The sequence below is a fragment of the Trypanosoma cruzi genome, genomic scaffold (assembly GCF_000209065.1).
Source record: "Trypanosoma cruzi strain CL Brener 1047053516027 genomic scaffold, whole genome shotgun sequence".
In the NCBI taxonomy this organism is placed as follows: Eukaryota; Euglenozoa; class Kinetoplastea; order Trypanosomatida; family Trypanosomatidae; genus Trypanosoma; species Trypanosoma cruzi.
Window position 1 is genome coordinate 70,225 of NW_001849499.1, and position 13,898 is coordinate 84,122.

A 13,898-nucleotide genomic window follows, 5' to 3' on the forward strand; every position below is an offset into this window, starting at 1 on the left:
TTATTTTTTCCTGCCGACTCGCAGACGAAACAGCAATACAGTGAAGCCCGTGAGGCCCCTGCCTTTTTGTCGTTTCTTAACAGGCAAGTTCCAGGCCTTAATATTGGCACTCCCCATGAACACACGTACGCGGTGGAGCTCACAAAGAGAAACTTTGATGCGGTTGTCATGGACGAGGCAAAGGATGCCCTTGTGATGTTTTACGCGCCATGGTGCGGGCATTGTAAGAAACTCCACCCTGTTTTTGAACTTCTTGCGAAGGCGTTCAAGGAGGAAGCGGACATTGTTATCGGAAAACTGAACGCTGATGATGCATCTAATGGTGCAGTGCGAAACCGGTATAAAGTTGACGGGTATCCGACACTTGCATTCTTCCAAAAGAAGAGTAAAAGTGAGCCACAGTATTACAGTGGCGGCCGCAGCCTTGAAGAACTTGTTGACTATGTCAATGAACGTACCGGGAAGAATCGTCTTCCTTCTGGTGATCTTTCCGAGAAGGTTGGTGTGAACGACGAGCTTTCAAAGGTGCTGCGGGATATGATGTTAAAGGAAAAGAGCGTGGATGAGAAGAAGCAGTGCCTCGAGAAGGTGAAGAAGGCGGCGGCGGATCTCACCGGTGTGGAAGCTGTGCAGTACCCCCGTATCGCGGAGAAGATTTTGCAGCTGGGCGCGGAGTACGTGGAGATGGAACTGGGCCGCATTGCACGATTGAAGCAGGGCGATGTAAAGGGCGAAAAACGTGACATGCTCACAATCCGAAACAACATTTTGGCTTCCCTTAAGGGTGAGTAGGCCGTGGAGCCATGCGCTGCTCCAAAATTTTATTTTACACGGCGTGACGGGGAAGGAGAGAAGAATAAATGAGACATAACAGGCGAAAACAAGGGAGAGAGAGAGAAAAAAAGAAAAGAAAAAAAAAAGGGTCTCCTTTCTATGGAAGTGTTGGCTTGAAGACACGAGGAAGGTGCGTGCGTGTGTGTATGCAATACCTGTGATCACGGGCCAAACGAGCAGGGCAAGAAGGGAAAATGAAGAGAATTAAACAAAGTGAAGCGTTATGAAGAAACACACACACAAAAAAAAAGAAACAAGAAAAAAAAATGGAAGAGAGCGAAGGGGAGGAAATGGGGGAAAAAAAAAATGCGGGTAAAATTATGAGGAGGAAAACTGAAGGAATTAGGGGAAAAAGGAGGATAAAAGAAAAAGAAAAAAGAAGAAGAGAAGAAAACAGTTTTTCAAAAATATTCTTTTTTTTTTTTTTTTCTTTTTTTTTGTCAGTAATTTTTGGGCTTTACTGCCTCCTTGCATTGCCTTTCTTTACAGCCTCCTTTATTTATTTATATTTTTATTTATTTATTTGCCGTCATACTCTCGCTTCATTCTCTGTTTTTTTTTTATTTTTTTATTTCTCTCCACTGCGTGTGTGTGCGTTTTCGCTCTTGTCTTCATGCGGGGCAGTGAGCCGCGACCGCGAAGGAAGGCGGGGGAGACATGAATGGAGAGGGAGTGTGAGAGGCTGGAAGGAAATTTCCTTAATGCTACTGTGAGTGCGATGGTGGAGCGGTGGAGGGAGGGAAAACTACAACAACACGGAATAATTTATTTATTTATTTATTTTCAGTTGAGGTGTTTTTTTTTTTTTTTTTTGGTGTGTGTGTGTGTGGGTTGCATGTCAACGCCTGCAATTCATCTTGTTGTTGGTTTGTTGGTTTGTTTCTCTTTTTTTTTTTTTTTTTGTCGTGTGGAGGTCGTCCTGTTGAGCTGCGAGGGATCGAAGGAGAGGAGTGCAGGCGTGGTGGGGCCAGCGCAGTAAAGAAGGCAAGAGAAGGGAGACAACAAACAAACAAACAAACAAAAGGCCCCGGACGGGGATCAGAACGACGCAGGCAGAACAAAATTAGAGTAAAGAGAGAGAAACAAAAAAAAAGGAAAAGAAAGGCAAAAAATACAACAAAAAATAAAACAGAAAAGGGAAACGGCAAGGGGTGTGGGTGAGAGAAGTGTGTGAGGGAGAAAAGGTTGGTTTATTTGTATGCAAGAAATGAGCGCAAAGAAGGATCTTCACGTGGTTCTGCGGCGCAGTCGCTCCACCGACGCGGCGGCCATTGCACAACTTACACGACTTGGCACAGTGACGCCATGCGTCCCTCCCGTGGCGTTGTTTCCGTGGAGAACGGAGGCAGACTTTTTGGCCCTCATTGAACGTTCCGTTATTTGCATTACCGCAACATCTAAAATCACCGGAAGGGTGGCAGGATTTGTTTGTTTGGATGACATACCACATGTGACTTCTATTCTTGCAGAAAATTGGGAAAACACACTGAAGCACAACGAGGACAATAATGACAGTGATTATGCCGATGTGGAAATTGCACCGTACAACACACTCTGGTTGAAATCTCTTCTTGCACCTCCTTCCAGTGCTTTTCTGTCGCATATTATTGACCCACGTGATTTAGATGCCATAAGGACGGAGAGAAAACTGTTACTTTTTGGCTACGAGGAGGAGGATATGATTTCGGAATTGCTGTCTACGGCGCTTATCAATATGCCAGGAGTGATGCAGCTGCTTGTTCCTTTTCCTTTGGACTGCAAATACCCGCCAATTGAGTGCCTTGGAAAAAAATCTATTTCCCTTTCGGATTGTTTTTTTGAAGGTTCGTTACTTCGCATTTTTGCTTCGAAACTGGTGCCACGGCTTCAACTCCGCTTGGGAATTATGGAGGACTACGATGACTTTGTTCCAGAAATGTTAAGGGGGTATGGACTCATCACTGCACTACCAGAGGAGTTTTATCTGGATGAGCTACTTAAAGATCAAGATGCCTTTCACAAAGTCATTATTGCTGAAGATGCCGTAAGTCACCGTGTGGTTGGCATCATGTGCCTTGAGGCGACCATTGAAGATCAGCAGAGGGTATCACGGCAGTACATGACGGAGATTTTTGACAAATTTCGCCCTATGAATAACAGAAAGGACACTGGAAATTTTTCTACCTTGGATATCCCAAATGTGGTGAAAATTAGTTTTTTCCAGATTGACCCCCAATACGCCATGTGTGCCGATCAATTCCTGCCCTTTGTCTTTCAAGAGTTCCCGTACGTCGAGTACGCCATGATCATCCTCCCACATGAAAAGGACGAGCCACCGTTTTTGCAGCAATTTGAGCATGTCCCACTGCGGAGGTATCAGCCGCGGAACGCAAGGGGAGAGGTGATTCCTATTCCACAGGGACTATGGATTTATTGCCGATACGCAGCCGATCCCATTTGGATCCAGCCGGTGCTTAAAAACGACGATGTGGAAAGTATCTCTGCATTTCTTAATGAGCCATTTGTGGAATTTTCTCAAAAAAACATCGCGACATTGTTGGAAGACATGAGAGTGAGCAGTGAAGAGAATACATCTCGTGAGAATTTGCCACAAAACTCGATGTCGTTTATGCTGCAGTCTCGTCTTGGTGGAGAGGGTGAGACGTTTATTGTTGGGGTAGCCTCAACACGGCGAGTGAAGGTGGGAGAGATGTACGCGTTGCGCGCCAATTATACTGTGGATGCCTTTGTCAATTACCACGTGGGTGGTCCGAGGGACTACTCGGTGACGGACATTCATCTCAACGCTGAAGAGGGACGAAGAAAATTTTTTCGAGGAGAGATGCAGGCCGTGATGGTGCGCTTTTTTTACATAAAGCCCGTATATCGTTGTCATATTTCTTTTTTTCTCCGAGAGATATTACGCCACACGAACTGTGAGGTGACACTTGTCTTGGAAGATGGCCAGGCCTCGCCGTTCCCACCGTTGCTGCGGCAGTTACTCCGTGCCCCACCCCGTCGCGTGCAGGAGAAGACGCCGATGGCTGTTGCAGAGATGGGGTCACAGGGGGGTGACAAAATTGATGGAAAAGAACCGGTGGCGCTGGGATGTCTTTTCGTCGGTACCCGACGGATAATTGGAGACCGAAAGAAAATAATAAATACCCGCATTATTGTCGTTGGTGCCGGCTCTACGGGTTTGGCTTGTATTCATCGTTTTCTTTCCGTTCCATATGTGCATTTTAGAAATATTGTGCTTGTCTCCACCGATGGGATGCCTGCACATCCGAATCAGCAAAGTTTATTATGGTTTGCGGACCACATGGAGTTGCTTGAGCGGGAACAAATGGGTCTTTTTGTTGGAAACCCTGTCCGTGTGGTTCATGGCCTTGTCATGGATGTTGACACAACACAGAAATATGTAAGCATTGACGACGGTACATACGAGCCGTACGATTACGTGATTCTTACAACAGGACGCCAGTACGTTGTGCCAAACTCCATATGTTGTTTGCAGCAATTGATTCAACAGCCACTGTCCAATAATCAACGTGGTTTTGTACCACAAGGCACGCTGGCACTTTCTGGAGAATCTTCTGTTGAAAAACTACGCCAACACTTACATGATTTGGATCGAAATCCACATAATATCAGCAATGTTATTGTTTATGGCTCCGGCTTAGATGCCTTTGCGACTGCGACGTCTATTGTCAGTCTTGGCTTTTCTCCGCAACGGATTGTCGTGGTAAGTCCAGAGACGTCGAACCCTTTTTTGGACAAGGATGCATTTGACTGTGCTGTGAAGTTGTGTAACTCATTAGGTATAAATACTTTGCGTGGTTACTATGTTACTCGATTAGAATATGACGATGATGGCAGTGCTCTGACAACTGTCGTGGTGTCTCCAGTTTTGTTCTCGGAGGAGGGAGGCGATCGAGATAATACAGCGGGTATTTCAAACTCCGTGGAACTGGGCTGCAGTCTTATCGTCTGCTGTGAAGACAAGGACATTGACAGTCATGTACTTTCCACTTTGAATCGACGTTCGATTGTCTTTGATGGGCGTGTCATTGTTGAGGCAAATTACCGGACAACAGATAAGTGCGTGTACGCCGCCGGACCTGTGGCGATGTTTACGCGCCGCTACGGCACCACCCCGGGCTTTGAAGATTTTAATACACGTGATGTGGGGACAAGTTTGGCGGAAATTCTTCTTGGTGTTTTTGGTCTTGACGAGTTTGCCGATAAGAACCTTCGTGAAGTGGGCGATAAAGAAGAGGAGATTACGGCGGCTCAAAATCAGTTATATAAGAGAGTTCTGCAGGAGAACGGCAGTAATGGAGCCGATTTTTTAATGAGCGGCGGTGCGCTATCGACGGAGGAAGGTAAAAAAAACATAGCAGAGCTGCAAAAGAAGTTGCCAACGTACAATTCCCCCGTGGCTAGTCGCATTCGCCTTCCTGTGAATTACGTTTTTTTCTGCTCTCGATCGATCGATTTTAAACCGGAACGGTGCCTGCGGCTTTTTTATTCCAATATTGAGGAGAATAAGCCCGTCGTGACGGTTATGGAGGAGTTGGAAGCATCACCATCCATGAACATTGAAGACCTCCCAACGCGGATACCCGAACAGAACCTCTTTGTGATTTACATTGACGAGCAGACGCACCTTATTGATGCGGTGGTGTACTTTGGCAATGGTGCACCGGAGATGCATAACTACGTGTGTCTTATTGGTATGCCGCAGTCCTTGCTTAACCTCATTTACCGCTACGAAGAGGCCCGTATTGCCAACCGCGATGAATCGAGCCATCAAAGCAGTAAACATGAGGGATGTTCTCATAACGACACTGGTAATGGTAGTGGCTTGAATTTACTGGAGTACCTGCGTTTACCAAAACTCCAAATTTTCTTTTATGATCGATTTACGGTATTTTATCGGGAACTGCGGGAGAAAATGCGGGATCATAAGGATTTGATAGATGCGAAGGCTCGTGCGTTTGAGTTCCTCACTGAGGAGTCTATTCTCTCTGACGGATGCCGAAAGAAGAACCTCAATGAACTCACAGCGGAGAGCAGTTCCTTTGCTCGCCAGGTGCAGTATGAACTTATTAAATTTCTGCACGAGAGCAAAGACTACGTGCCGCAGATATACTTTTTGCCAGACATCCGTTCTCATGTAAAGTAGAATACGAGGGATTTAATGCATGAAGAACACACGTAACACATATGTGGTGCGGGTTTCTTTTGCCATGGAGTTGTTGTTGTTTTTTGGTTATCTTTCTTTCCCGCTCTCTTTCTCTCTCTTTATCTGTCTTTGTGTGTGTGTGTGTTTCTTCTCGTTATTTTTTTCTTTTTTATTCTTCATGTACAAATGGCGTAGCTGCCTTTATGTAAATGTCACTCACATAAAGGAATGTTGAAAAGGCCCTTTTCAGGTGCCACTGCTGACCGTGACGGTGGTGGTGCTGGTGGCATGCTTCCTTTTTGTCTTTTGTTTTTTAAAAATATTCTGCGCTCTTTTTTTCTTTTTCTTTTTTTGTTTCCACCCGTGTCTGCGCACATGTGAAGAACACAAAGCGACTGTCACAACAACACGCGAACACCGAAAAAAAAAAAAAGAAAAAATAAAAAAGAAAAGAATTCACCTCTTCTTCTTTTTCCGAAACAGACGCATCACATCACTTCGCCAATGTTCCGCACCACCGTCTCTGCTCTCAAGAAGCTGCAGCCGCTGGGCCAGCGTGTGCTGGTGAAGCGCACCCTTGCGGCGAAGCAGACGAAGGCCGGCGTGCTGATCCCTGAGCAGGTTGCCGGCAAGGTGAACGAGGGCACCGTGGTCGCGGTTGCCGCTGCGACGAAGGACTGGACGCCCACCGTGAAGGTGGACGACACGGTGCTGCTCCCTGAATTTGGAGGCAGCAGTGTGAAGGTGGAGGGCGAGGAGTTCTTCCTCTACAACGAGGACTCTCTGCTCGGTGTGCTGCAAGGCTGAGATGACACATGTGTGTATGTGTGTGTGTGTGTGACTTGAGCACAGATGAGAAAAAGGGTCACTCTATTGAATAATTATTAATAAAATAAATAAATTTATTTTTGTTTATTATTATTATTATTATTATTATTATTATTATTATTACTGTTGTTTGATGGGATAATTTTATTTAGGAACGTACTGGATGATTAGTGCGTGCTTGTGATTTTGGGTTGTATGGAGGGAGAGTTTCCGATACCGCTTTGTTGTTAACCTGCAACTTTTCCATTTTATTTTATTTTTATTTATGTTTGTGTGTGCATGCGTGGTGTATCATTGTATGGGAGGGAAGTGCTCATTCAATAAGGAAGGGAATTACGTGTACGCACACGTAAGTACATACGTAGGTGCGTTTGTCGCTGCGGGATCAAAAATACGAAAGATTAGCATTTATTTATTTATTTATTTATTTATTTATTTTATAGGCGAAAAAATAACAACAAACAACAACAAAAAATGTTTATGGTGGACACCGATGGATCAGCCATCAGTTATCACATTCCAGTGAGTCCGTTTGTTCCGTTGCAGCACGATAAAATTGATGTGACGACGGTGAATCGCCTTGCGAATTTTGGGATGCGGTTTGCGATGGAGCACGGCTGGTGTTACAACCGCCACAGTGGCGATGCCCACTCAAAGTACGCGAGCGAGGCGGTCGAAGAGGGTTACGTGGAGTCTGGCGAGGACGTCACTGTCTTTTTTGCCGGCGTGGACGTGGAGCTGGTGGGCGAATTTCCGAAGTTTGATGGCAAAATTACGCCAGCATCTGTTTTCTTCTTGGGACAATTTTGGATCTCGCATGTTGGCAAAAGCAGCTTTGGCGTCTACGGCAAGATCTTCCGCTACGAGGCCGCGGATGAAAAGAACAAATTCCCCATTGGTGTATTTAAACTCACCGGTGTGAATGTCTCCAAAAAAAGTCGACGGCCAGTGCCTATCCCAAAGGAAAGAGCGGAGATGCTGCTGGAGACCATGCGAAGACATCAGCTTAGCACAGGTCTTCCATTGGTTGTCCGCATTGATGTTGCCGACTTTTTGGCACGTTCGGGGCTGTTTACGGATACGACGTACTGCAAACTGGTAGACAAGATGGCCACGCACGCCTCAGTTACACCGTTGACAGTGACCTATCGTCGCGAATTTCATATCAGACAAAGTGATATAGACTTCAACAAACATGTCAATCAGATGGCTCTTATCCAATTTGTCATCAACACCTTCCGATCTGCTTTGCTTGACCAAACTACCGTCTTCCCCCGTTTGCTAGATGTGGGCGTAGATGCCATTGTCGGTGATTTGCTCCTTCGACGTCTTCATATTGATTACATTCGAGAGACCCCAATGGGCCACCAATCTGTGGCCGTGGCTCTATTTTTTGCGGAAGATTCCTCAAGAGATGCTGTCATTGCCTCCACACCGGAATCTCGAGGGAATCAGTTGGCGGAGTTGTGCTTCCTTGCTCAAGGCATCCCGGGTGATGGGTCCCCGTCATACATTGCGGCCGTTGGAAAATTATACTTTTTTTGTTAGCTTCTTTTTATTATATTTTTCATAAATGACAAATTATTTTTTTTGGTTTGCTGAATTATTTGTTTGCAGCTGTTTTTTTTTTTTTCACTTGTGATGGTTGTCTTCCGCCGGTGTCTCTGCCATTCCCTCCATCCCCTCCCCTCCTTTCTTGTGCCCCCCTTTTTTTTTTCTTTTTCTTTTTTTGTTTCCACCCGTGTCTGTGCACATGTGAAGAACACAAAGCGACTGCCACAACAACACGCGAACACCGAAAAGAAAAAAAGAAAAAATAAAAAAGAAAAGAATTCACCTCTTCTTCTTTTTCCGAAACAGACGCATCACATCACTTCGCCAATGTTCCGCACCACCGTCTCTGCTCTCAAGAAGCTGCAGCCGCTGGGCCAGCGTGTGCTGGTGAAGCGCACCCTTGCGGCGAAGCAGACGAAGGCCGGCGTGCTGATCCCTGAGCAGGTTGCCGGCAAGGTGAACGAGGGCACCGTGGTCGCGGTTGCCGCTGCGACGAAGGACTGGACGCCCACCGTGAAGGTGGACGACACGGTGCTGCTCCCTGAATTTGGAGGCAGCAGCGTGAAGGTGGAGGGCGAGGAGTTCTTCCTCTACAACGAGGACTCTCTGCTCGGTGTGCTGCAAGGCTGAGATGACACATGTGTGTGTGTGTGTGTGTGTGTGTGTGTGTGACTTGAGCACAGATGAGAAAAAGGGTCGCACCATTTATTTTTTTATTTGTTTTCCTATTTATTTATTTATTTATTTTATTTATTTATTTGTGATTCTTGTGGTGATTCAGCTGTGGATGATTTGACGGACGTTTTTGCATTGGTGTGCGGTGCACGGCACATCCGTCGGAGGCGGCTGTTAAAAAATCCATAGTGCTGTTTTTTCACTCATATCTGATTTCCTTTTTTTTTTTTTTTTGCATATCTATTTATGCTTGCACGTGTTTTATTTATCTGTTTATTGCTGGTGCCGTTTTTTGTAATGCTTCTGTTTTTTCCCTTTTCTTTTTTTTTAGTTGCAAAACACTTGCAGCCGTACAATAATGGGCTGGCGTGGCAATTTGGTATCGGGTCTGCGAGATGTGGATGATCCCCGCCTGGTCAAGCACTACCAGGGTCCCCTTCTGTCAATGAGCGCGGCGAGTGACGACGGTGTGGTGCTGGCGGATGCGTCCAAAGAGGGCTCTGTGGCAATTGGGCGTCAGTCCAACGGTGAGGTTGGTAGAGGAGTGGCAGGCAATCAACCGGTGTTATGTGCCTTCGTCCGACAGGTGTTGGGTGGTGTGGAGGAGACCGTATGTGAGGATGGGGACATCACGCTGGATTTTGATTCGTTGCGGATTGTTTTGAAAGCGGACTCCACTAAAGACGGTGGCAGTGATGTTCGTTGCGTGGAACATTCCTCAAGACGCCGGCCGTTACACGAGTCCACGACGTCCTCCTACACACCTCAACGACATAACTTTGCGCCGCAGCGACGCAGGAGAAACACGATTTCTTCTCCCATCACTTCTAGTGTCAATATTCCCCTTTCCGAGCAGAGGGCAAAGGAAAATGTGAGAGGTCAGCTGCCGACTCTTACGATGCCCACGGAGTATATGAATAAAGAGAACGTCTCCTCCGTTCCTTCACGGGTGGGGCACACCGATTCGACCGCAAGAGCAGGGCGTGAGATAGCTTCCCTATGGGAGTGTATACGACGGGCACGTTCTTATTTGAGCGTTAACTTGCCATTGTTGCACGGAGAGAGGGATATGGATGTCCTGGAGAAGGAAATGTTGCAGATGGAAGAAGCAGATATATCCGTCAGTTCCATAACTGGGGGAAAAGTGGGGGATTCCTCCGTCGTGGGGTCAAATAAAACCCTCACCGTGGCTTCTGGGAGCTCTTCTTTCTTATGCAGGCCATTTCAGGAGATGGAAGCCGACAGCCACCTATTGGCTCCCCGTCTGAAAGGACAAAAATTACGTGAGGCGTGGAGGCGCGATGCGACACTTCCGGCGCGCCTGCACGGTGTTGCCGACATTGAGGGAACAGGCTCCGTGAGTTTGTCGCGCCTTCTTACAGTTCTCCGTGAGCACCGTTATTTGGACTGGACTGAGGAGGAAGTGAAAGGAACGGTGGCTGCTCTTGCGAACAATCGCTATACGATGAATGAGGCAAGCGATTCGATGATTCAAGAAGGGAACTTTGAGACACTTATTTGCATCAATGAAGAGAACGAGACATTTTATTTAAATTCAGGCGCTTTCTTTTCACTGCTCCGAGCTCTTCTTTTGCTTTGAAGGGCGGAGAGACCATACACCTCTCTGTACATATTGATACGGTGTGTGTGACCTGCTTTATACTTGGCATCGTGTAATTATATACACATATACATCTTTACCTTTTTTTATTTTTATTTGTATTTTTATTTATTGTTTTGTCATATCGACTCCATCAAAAGCGTCAAAAAGAAAATATATATATATATAATAACGACTTGGAATTTTGAATTAGCGCCGCATTGGATTATTTGTTTGCAGCTGTTTTTTTTTTTTTCACTTGTGATGGTTGTCTTCCGCCGGTGTCTCTGTGCCATTCCCTCCATCCCCTCCCCTCCTTTCTTGTGCCCCCCTTTTTTTTTTCTTTTTCTTTTTTTGTTTCCACCCGTGTCTGCGCACATGTGAAGAACACAAAGCGACTGCCACAACAACACGCGAACACCGAAAAGAAAAAAAGAAAAAATAAAAAAGAAAAGAATTCACCTCTTCTTCTTTTCCCGAAACAGACGCATCAGATCACTTCGCCAATGTTCCGCACCACCGTCTCTGCTCTCAAGAAGCTGCAGCCGCTGGGCCAGCGTGTGCTGGTGAAGCGCACCCTTGCGGCGAAGCAGACGAAGGCCGGCGTGCTGATCCCTGAGCAGGTTGCCGGCAAGGTGAACGAGGGCACCGTGGTCGCGGTTGCCGCTGCGACGAAGGACTGGACGCCCACCGTGAAGGTGGACGACACGGTGCTGCTCCCTGAATTTGGAGGCAGCAGTGTGAAGGTGGAGGGCGAGGAGTTCTTCCTCTACAACGAGGACTCTCTGCTCGGTGTGCTGCAAGGCTGAGATGACACATGTGTGTATGTGTGTGTGTGTGTGACTTGAGCACAGATGAGAAAAAGGGTCACTCTATTGAATAATTATTAATAAAATAAATAAATTTATTTTTGTTTATTATTATTATTATTATTATTATTATTATTATTATTACTGTTGTTTGATGGGATAATTTTATTTAGGAACGTACTGGATAATTAGTGCGTGCTTATGTTTTTGGGTTGCATGGAGGGAGAGTTTCCGATACCGCCTTTTTTGGTTCTGTTTCTTCTTTTTTTTTTTTGCTGTGCATGTGCATGATTTTTGTTGTTTTGTTTTGAAATTATTATTATTATTGTAATTTTAATAGTCAAAGAGGGTCTGTGACCCTCAAGAAGGGACGAGGATGACTGCTGTCTTTTTCCATTCGCCCTCTCGCGTTGTCCACTGTGTGTGCGGTGGGATGCGGGTTTTTAGAGGTGCGTATTGTTGGCCACGTGTTTCACGATTTGTTCACGCGGTGCGATGGTCCTCGACGTCAGGAGTGGGAGGTGCGACGCCTGCCTCTCGTGCGGAGATGTCACACGTGAAACCAGCGTCGTCGTCGTCCGAATTGTGGAGGTCTGGGGAGGACTCGCGGACTGTGACGATAGGGAGACCACATGTGGAGGCCACGACGCCGGAGCAAGTGGAAAAGACATTTCGATTGTCGGTTCTGGCCCGCACCGCCAGTAACGTTCAACTCCGTCGCTATTTGGAGCAGTTACAGCCAAAAGATCACGCTTTGGCGCTTGCAGCGGTACGAGGGGCGGAGGCTGGCGGACTTCGTGTGGACGCCAAAACGAATGAAGTACATCTCATGAAATTAATGGACGGTGGCCAGTTACGAGCCAGCATGGAACTCTACCGTCGCATGATCGATAGTCGTATGACCCCCACAGCCAATACATACGCCACGTTGATGCACATGTGTATACAACGTGAGATGCCTGAGGCGTGCCAGAAGATGTTTGAGGAGATGGTAAAGCGTGGCCAATCGCCGAATACAAAAAACTATGAGTTGTACATCACGTCTCTTGCGATGGAAAACCCACCAAAGTGGGAAAAGGCAGTTGAGGTGTTTGATCACATTTCACGGGATCGACGTGGGAAACATTTGACGGCCATGACATACAATTCTCTTATGCGGGTTTATCTCAATATGACCCCTTTTGATTGGCGAGTTGTGTACAACTGTTACCATGAACTTCGAAATCGCAAACCACCTATTCTATTACAATGGGAAAGCTATTTGTTAGTGGCGGAGGCGCTGCGTCGTGGAAGGGTTGGATACATTCGTCGCTTCATCACATATTTGGATGCCTGGTTTTGCGTGACACCCATTCGTTCCGTGGAGTTCTTGTTTGGTATGGCATTGTACGTGGGCGCCATGTTGGTGTTGAAGGCGATTATCAGCTGGTTGGTTGTGATTTACTATGAGCGGGTTATCGCGGCAAAGAAGGGTGTGTCCGAGTCTATTTTGTAGTGGGTTTCTTTTGCGGGGTCTTTTTGAGAAAGAGAGAGAGAGTGTGTGTGTGGGCCGTTTTTTTATTATTTACATTTTTTTTGTTATTTTTTTTCTTTTTGTTGCTCGCATTTTTGTGTGTGTATTTTTTCTTTTTTCTTTTTTTTTTTTCTCTGCGTCCCGACATCTTCTTTTCTCTCCCCTCCTTTTGTTTGCATGACGACTGAGAGAGTCTGTGGGTTTGGGAGAGACCAGGGAATTTGCCAGCGTTGGACGGGAAGGGGAAAGCCCGACAACAACAACAACGGGGTGGAGGAGGAGGAGGAAGAGAGGGACGTAAGTCACACGAGGAAATGACTCACCGCACCGGCGAGAGAGAGGGAGTGGACGCCGCAAAAGGAGAAACAGCGGCCGCCCCTACCACCACCGCCGCCACAGCGGTCTATCCTAAGCCGAGGGAGGAAAATAGACTGCCGACCCCCGGTGGTGGACAGCCGGTGGACGGCGCCGTCGACGCTATACGACAGATTCAAGGTAATCAGAAGAGAGAAACGGAGGCCAGAGCGTTTGTAAGTTCTCTCCTTGCCGAAAAAGGGGAATCCCATGTGCAGAATGTGCTACAAGCGGAGATTCAGAAGGTGAAGAAGAAGGAGTCGGAGCTGGCTGCTATCAAAAAGAAAGTCACGGCTACAAACAAGGAGGTGGATGAACTGCAATTAGATATTTTGCGGGCAAATGAAACAAAGACGGAGGCGGAACGTTTGTGTAAGGTTCTACAGGCCGCAACGAAGCGACGGGCTATGCTCACAGAGGAGGCCAGAAAAGAGATGGAGGAACATCGTATTGGCGTGCAGCAAAAGGTAGAGAATAGTGTGAAAGACATTCGAGTGAAGTGCGATGAGCGGAAGGAGACTGTTATGGCCCTGATGGAGGAGAACACCGTCTCCGCGAGGGGAG

At 46.7% G+C, this 13,898-nt stretch overlaps 9 protein-coding genes across 9 annotated transcripts, besides 29 other annotated features; all 9 read left to right on the forward strand.

Annotated features, from left to right (window-relative positions):
* Positions 1-792, forward strand: Tc00.1047053509505.10 (protein disulfide isomerase, putative; the record flags this gene model as incomplete). The annotated part of the gene is made up of 1 exon (XM_802606.1): positions 1-792. A coding segment is annotated over one exon (792 nt), but the record flags the coding sequence as incomplete, so codon positions are not given.
* Positions 1-9,497: a sequence feature (heterozygous, non-Esmeraldo-like haplotype).
* Positions 849-919: a sequence feature (A-rich).
* Positions 1,076-1,231: a sequence feature (A-rich).
* Positions 1,245-1,273: a microsatellite.
* Positions 1,329-1,359: a microsatellite.
* Positions 1,387-1,408: a sequence feature (AT_rich).
* Positions 1,598-1,617: a microsatellite.
* Positions 1,695-1,738: a microsatellite.
* Positions 1,835-1,856: a microsatellite.
* Positions 1,905-1,976: a sequence feature (A-rich).
* Positions 2,033-6,001, forward strand: Tc00.1047053509505.20 (hypothetical protein, conserved; the record flags this gene model as incomplete). Its single annotated transcript, XM_802607.1, has 1 exon — positions 2,033-6,001. The coding sequence occupies one exon, from the start codon at positions 2,033-2,035 to the stop codon at positions 5,999-6,001; it is 3,969 nt and encodes a 1,322-aa protein (XP_807700.1).
* Positions 6,092-6,172: a sequence feature (CT-rich).
* Positions 6,422-6,456: a microsatellite.
* On the forward strand, positions 6,506-6,808 carry Tc00.1047053509505.30 (10 kDa heat shock protein, putative; the record flags this gene model as incomplete). The annotated part of the gene is made up of 1 exon (XM_802608.1): positions 6,506-6,808. The coding sequence occupies one exon, from the start codon at positions 6,506-6,508 to the stop codon at positions 6,806-6,808; it is 303 nt and encodes a 100-aa protein (XP_807701.1).
* Positions 6,818-6,841: a microsatellite.
* Positions 6,878-6,911: a sequence feature (AT_rich).
* Positions 6,914-6,960: a microsatellite.
* Positions 7,075-7,096: a sequence feature (AT_rich).
* Positions 7,236-7,267: a microsatellite.
* On the forward strand, positions 7,304-8,377 carry Tc00.1047053509505.40 (hypothetical protein, conserved; the record flags this gene model as incomplete). The annotated part of the gene is made up of 1 exon (XM_802609.1): positions 7,304-8,377. One exon carries the CDS (start codon positions 7,304-7,306, stop codon positions 8,375-8,377), a length of 1,074 nt encoding a protein of 357 aa, XP_807702.1.
* Positions 8,471-9,013, forward strand: Tc00.1047053509505.50 (10 kDa heat shock protein, putative; the record flags this gene model as incomplete). The annotated part of the gene is made up of 1 exon (XM_802610.1): positions 8,471-9,013. One exon carries the CDS (start codon positions 8,471-8,473, stop codon positions 9,011-9,013), a length of 543 nt encoding a protein of 180 aa, XP_807703.1.
* Positions 9,023-9,054: a microsatellite.
* Positions 9,087-9,143: a microsatellite.
* Positions 9,417-10,658, forward strand: Tc00.1047053509505.60 (uncharacterized protein; the record flags this gene model as incomplete). Its single annotated transcript, XM_802611.1, has 1 exon — positions 9,417-10,658. One exon carries the CDS (start codon positions 9,417-9,419, stop codon positions 10,656-10,658), a length of 1,242 nt encoding a protein of 413 aa, XP_807704.1.
* Positions 9,498-9,635: a sequence feature (areas merged during assembly that could not be assigned to a particular haplotype. This can correspond to areas where the two haplotypes were merged or to regions with more than two copies in the genome that were merged during assembly.).
* Positions 9,636-10,984: a sequence feature (areas merged during assembly that could not be assigned to a particular haplotype. This can correspond to areas where the two haplotypes were merged or to regions with more than two copies in the genome that were merged during assembly.).
* Positions 10,763-10,797: a microsatellite.
* Positions 10,830-10,851: a sequence feature (AT_rich).
* Positions 10,985-13,898: a sequence feature (heterozygous, non-Esmeraldo-like haplotype).
* On the forward strand, positions 11,165-11,467 carry Tc00.1047053509505.70 (10 kDa heat shock protein, putative; the record flags this gene model as incomplete). Its single annotated transcript, XM_802612.1, has 1 exon — positions 11,165-11,467. One exon carries the CDS (start codon positions 11,165-11,167, stop codon positions 11,465-11,467), a length of 303 nt encoding a protein of 100 aa, XP_807705.1.
* Positions 11,477-11,500: a microsatellite.
* Positions 11,537-11,570: a sequence feature (AT_rich).
* Positions 11,573-11,619: a microsatellite.
* Positions 11,778-11,806: a sequence feature (AT_rich).
* Positions 11,844-12,962, forward strand: Tc00.1047053509505.80 (hypothetical protein, conserved; the record flags this gene model as incomplete). Its single annotated transcript, XM_802613.1, has 1 exon — positions 11,844-12,962. The coding sequence occupies one exon, from the start codon at positions 11,844-11,846 to the stop codon at positions 12,960-12,962; it is 1,119 nt and encodes a 372-aa protein (XP_807706.1).
* Positions 13,037-13,112: a sequence feature (T-rich).
* Positions 13,295-13,898, forward strand: Tc00.1047053509505.89 (hypothetical protein, conserved; the record flags this gene model as incomplete). Its single annotated transcript, XM_802614.1, has 1 exon — positions 13,295-13,898. A coding segment is annotated over one exon (604 nt), but the record flags the coding sequence as incomplete, so codon positions are not given.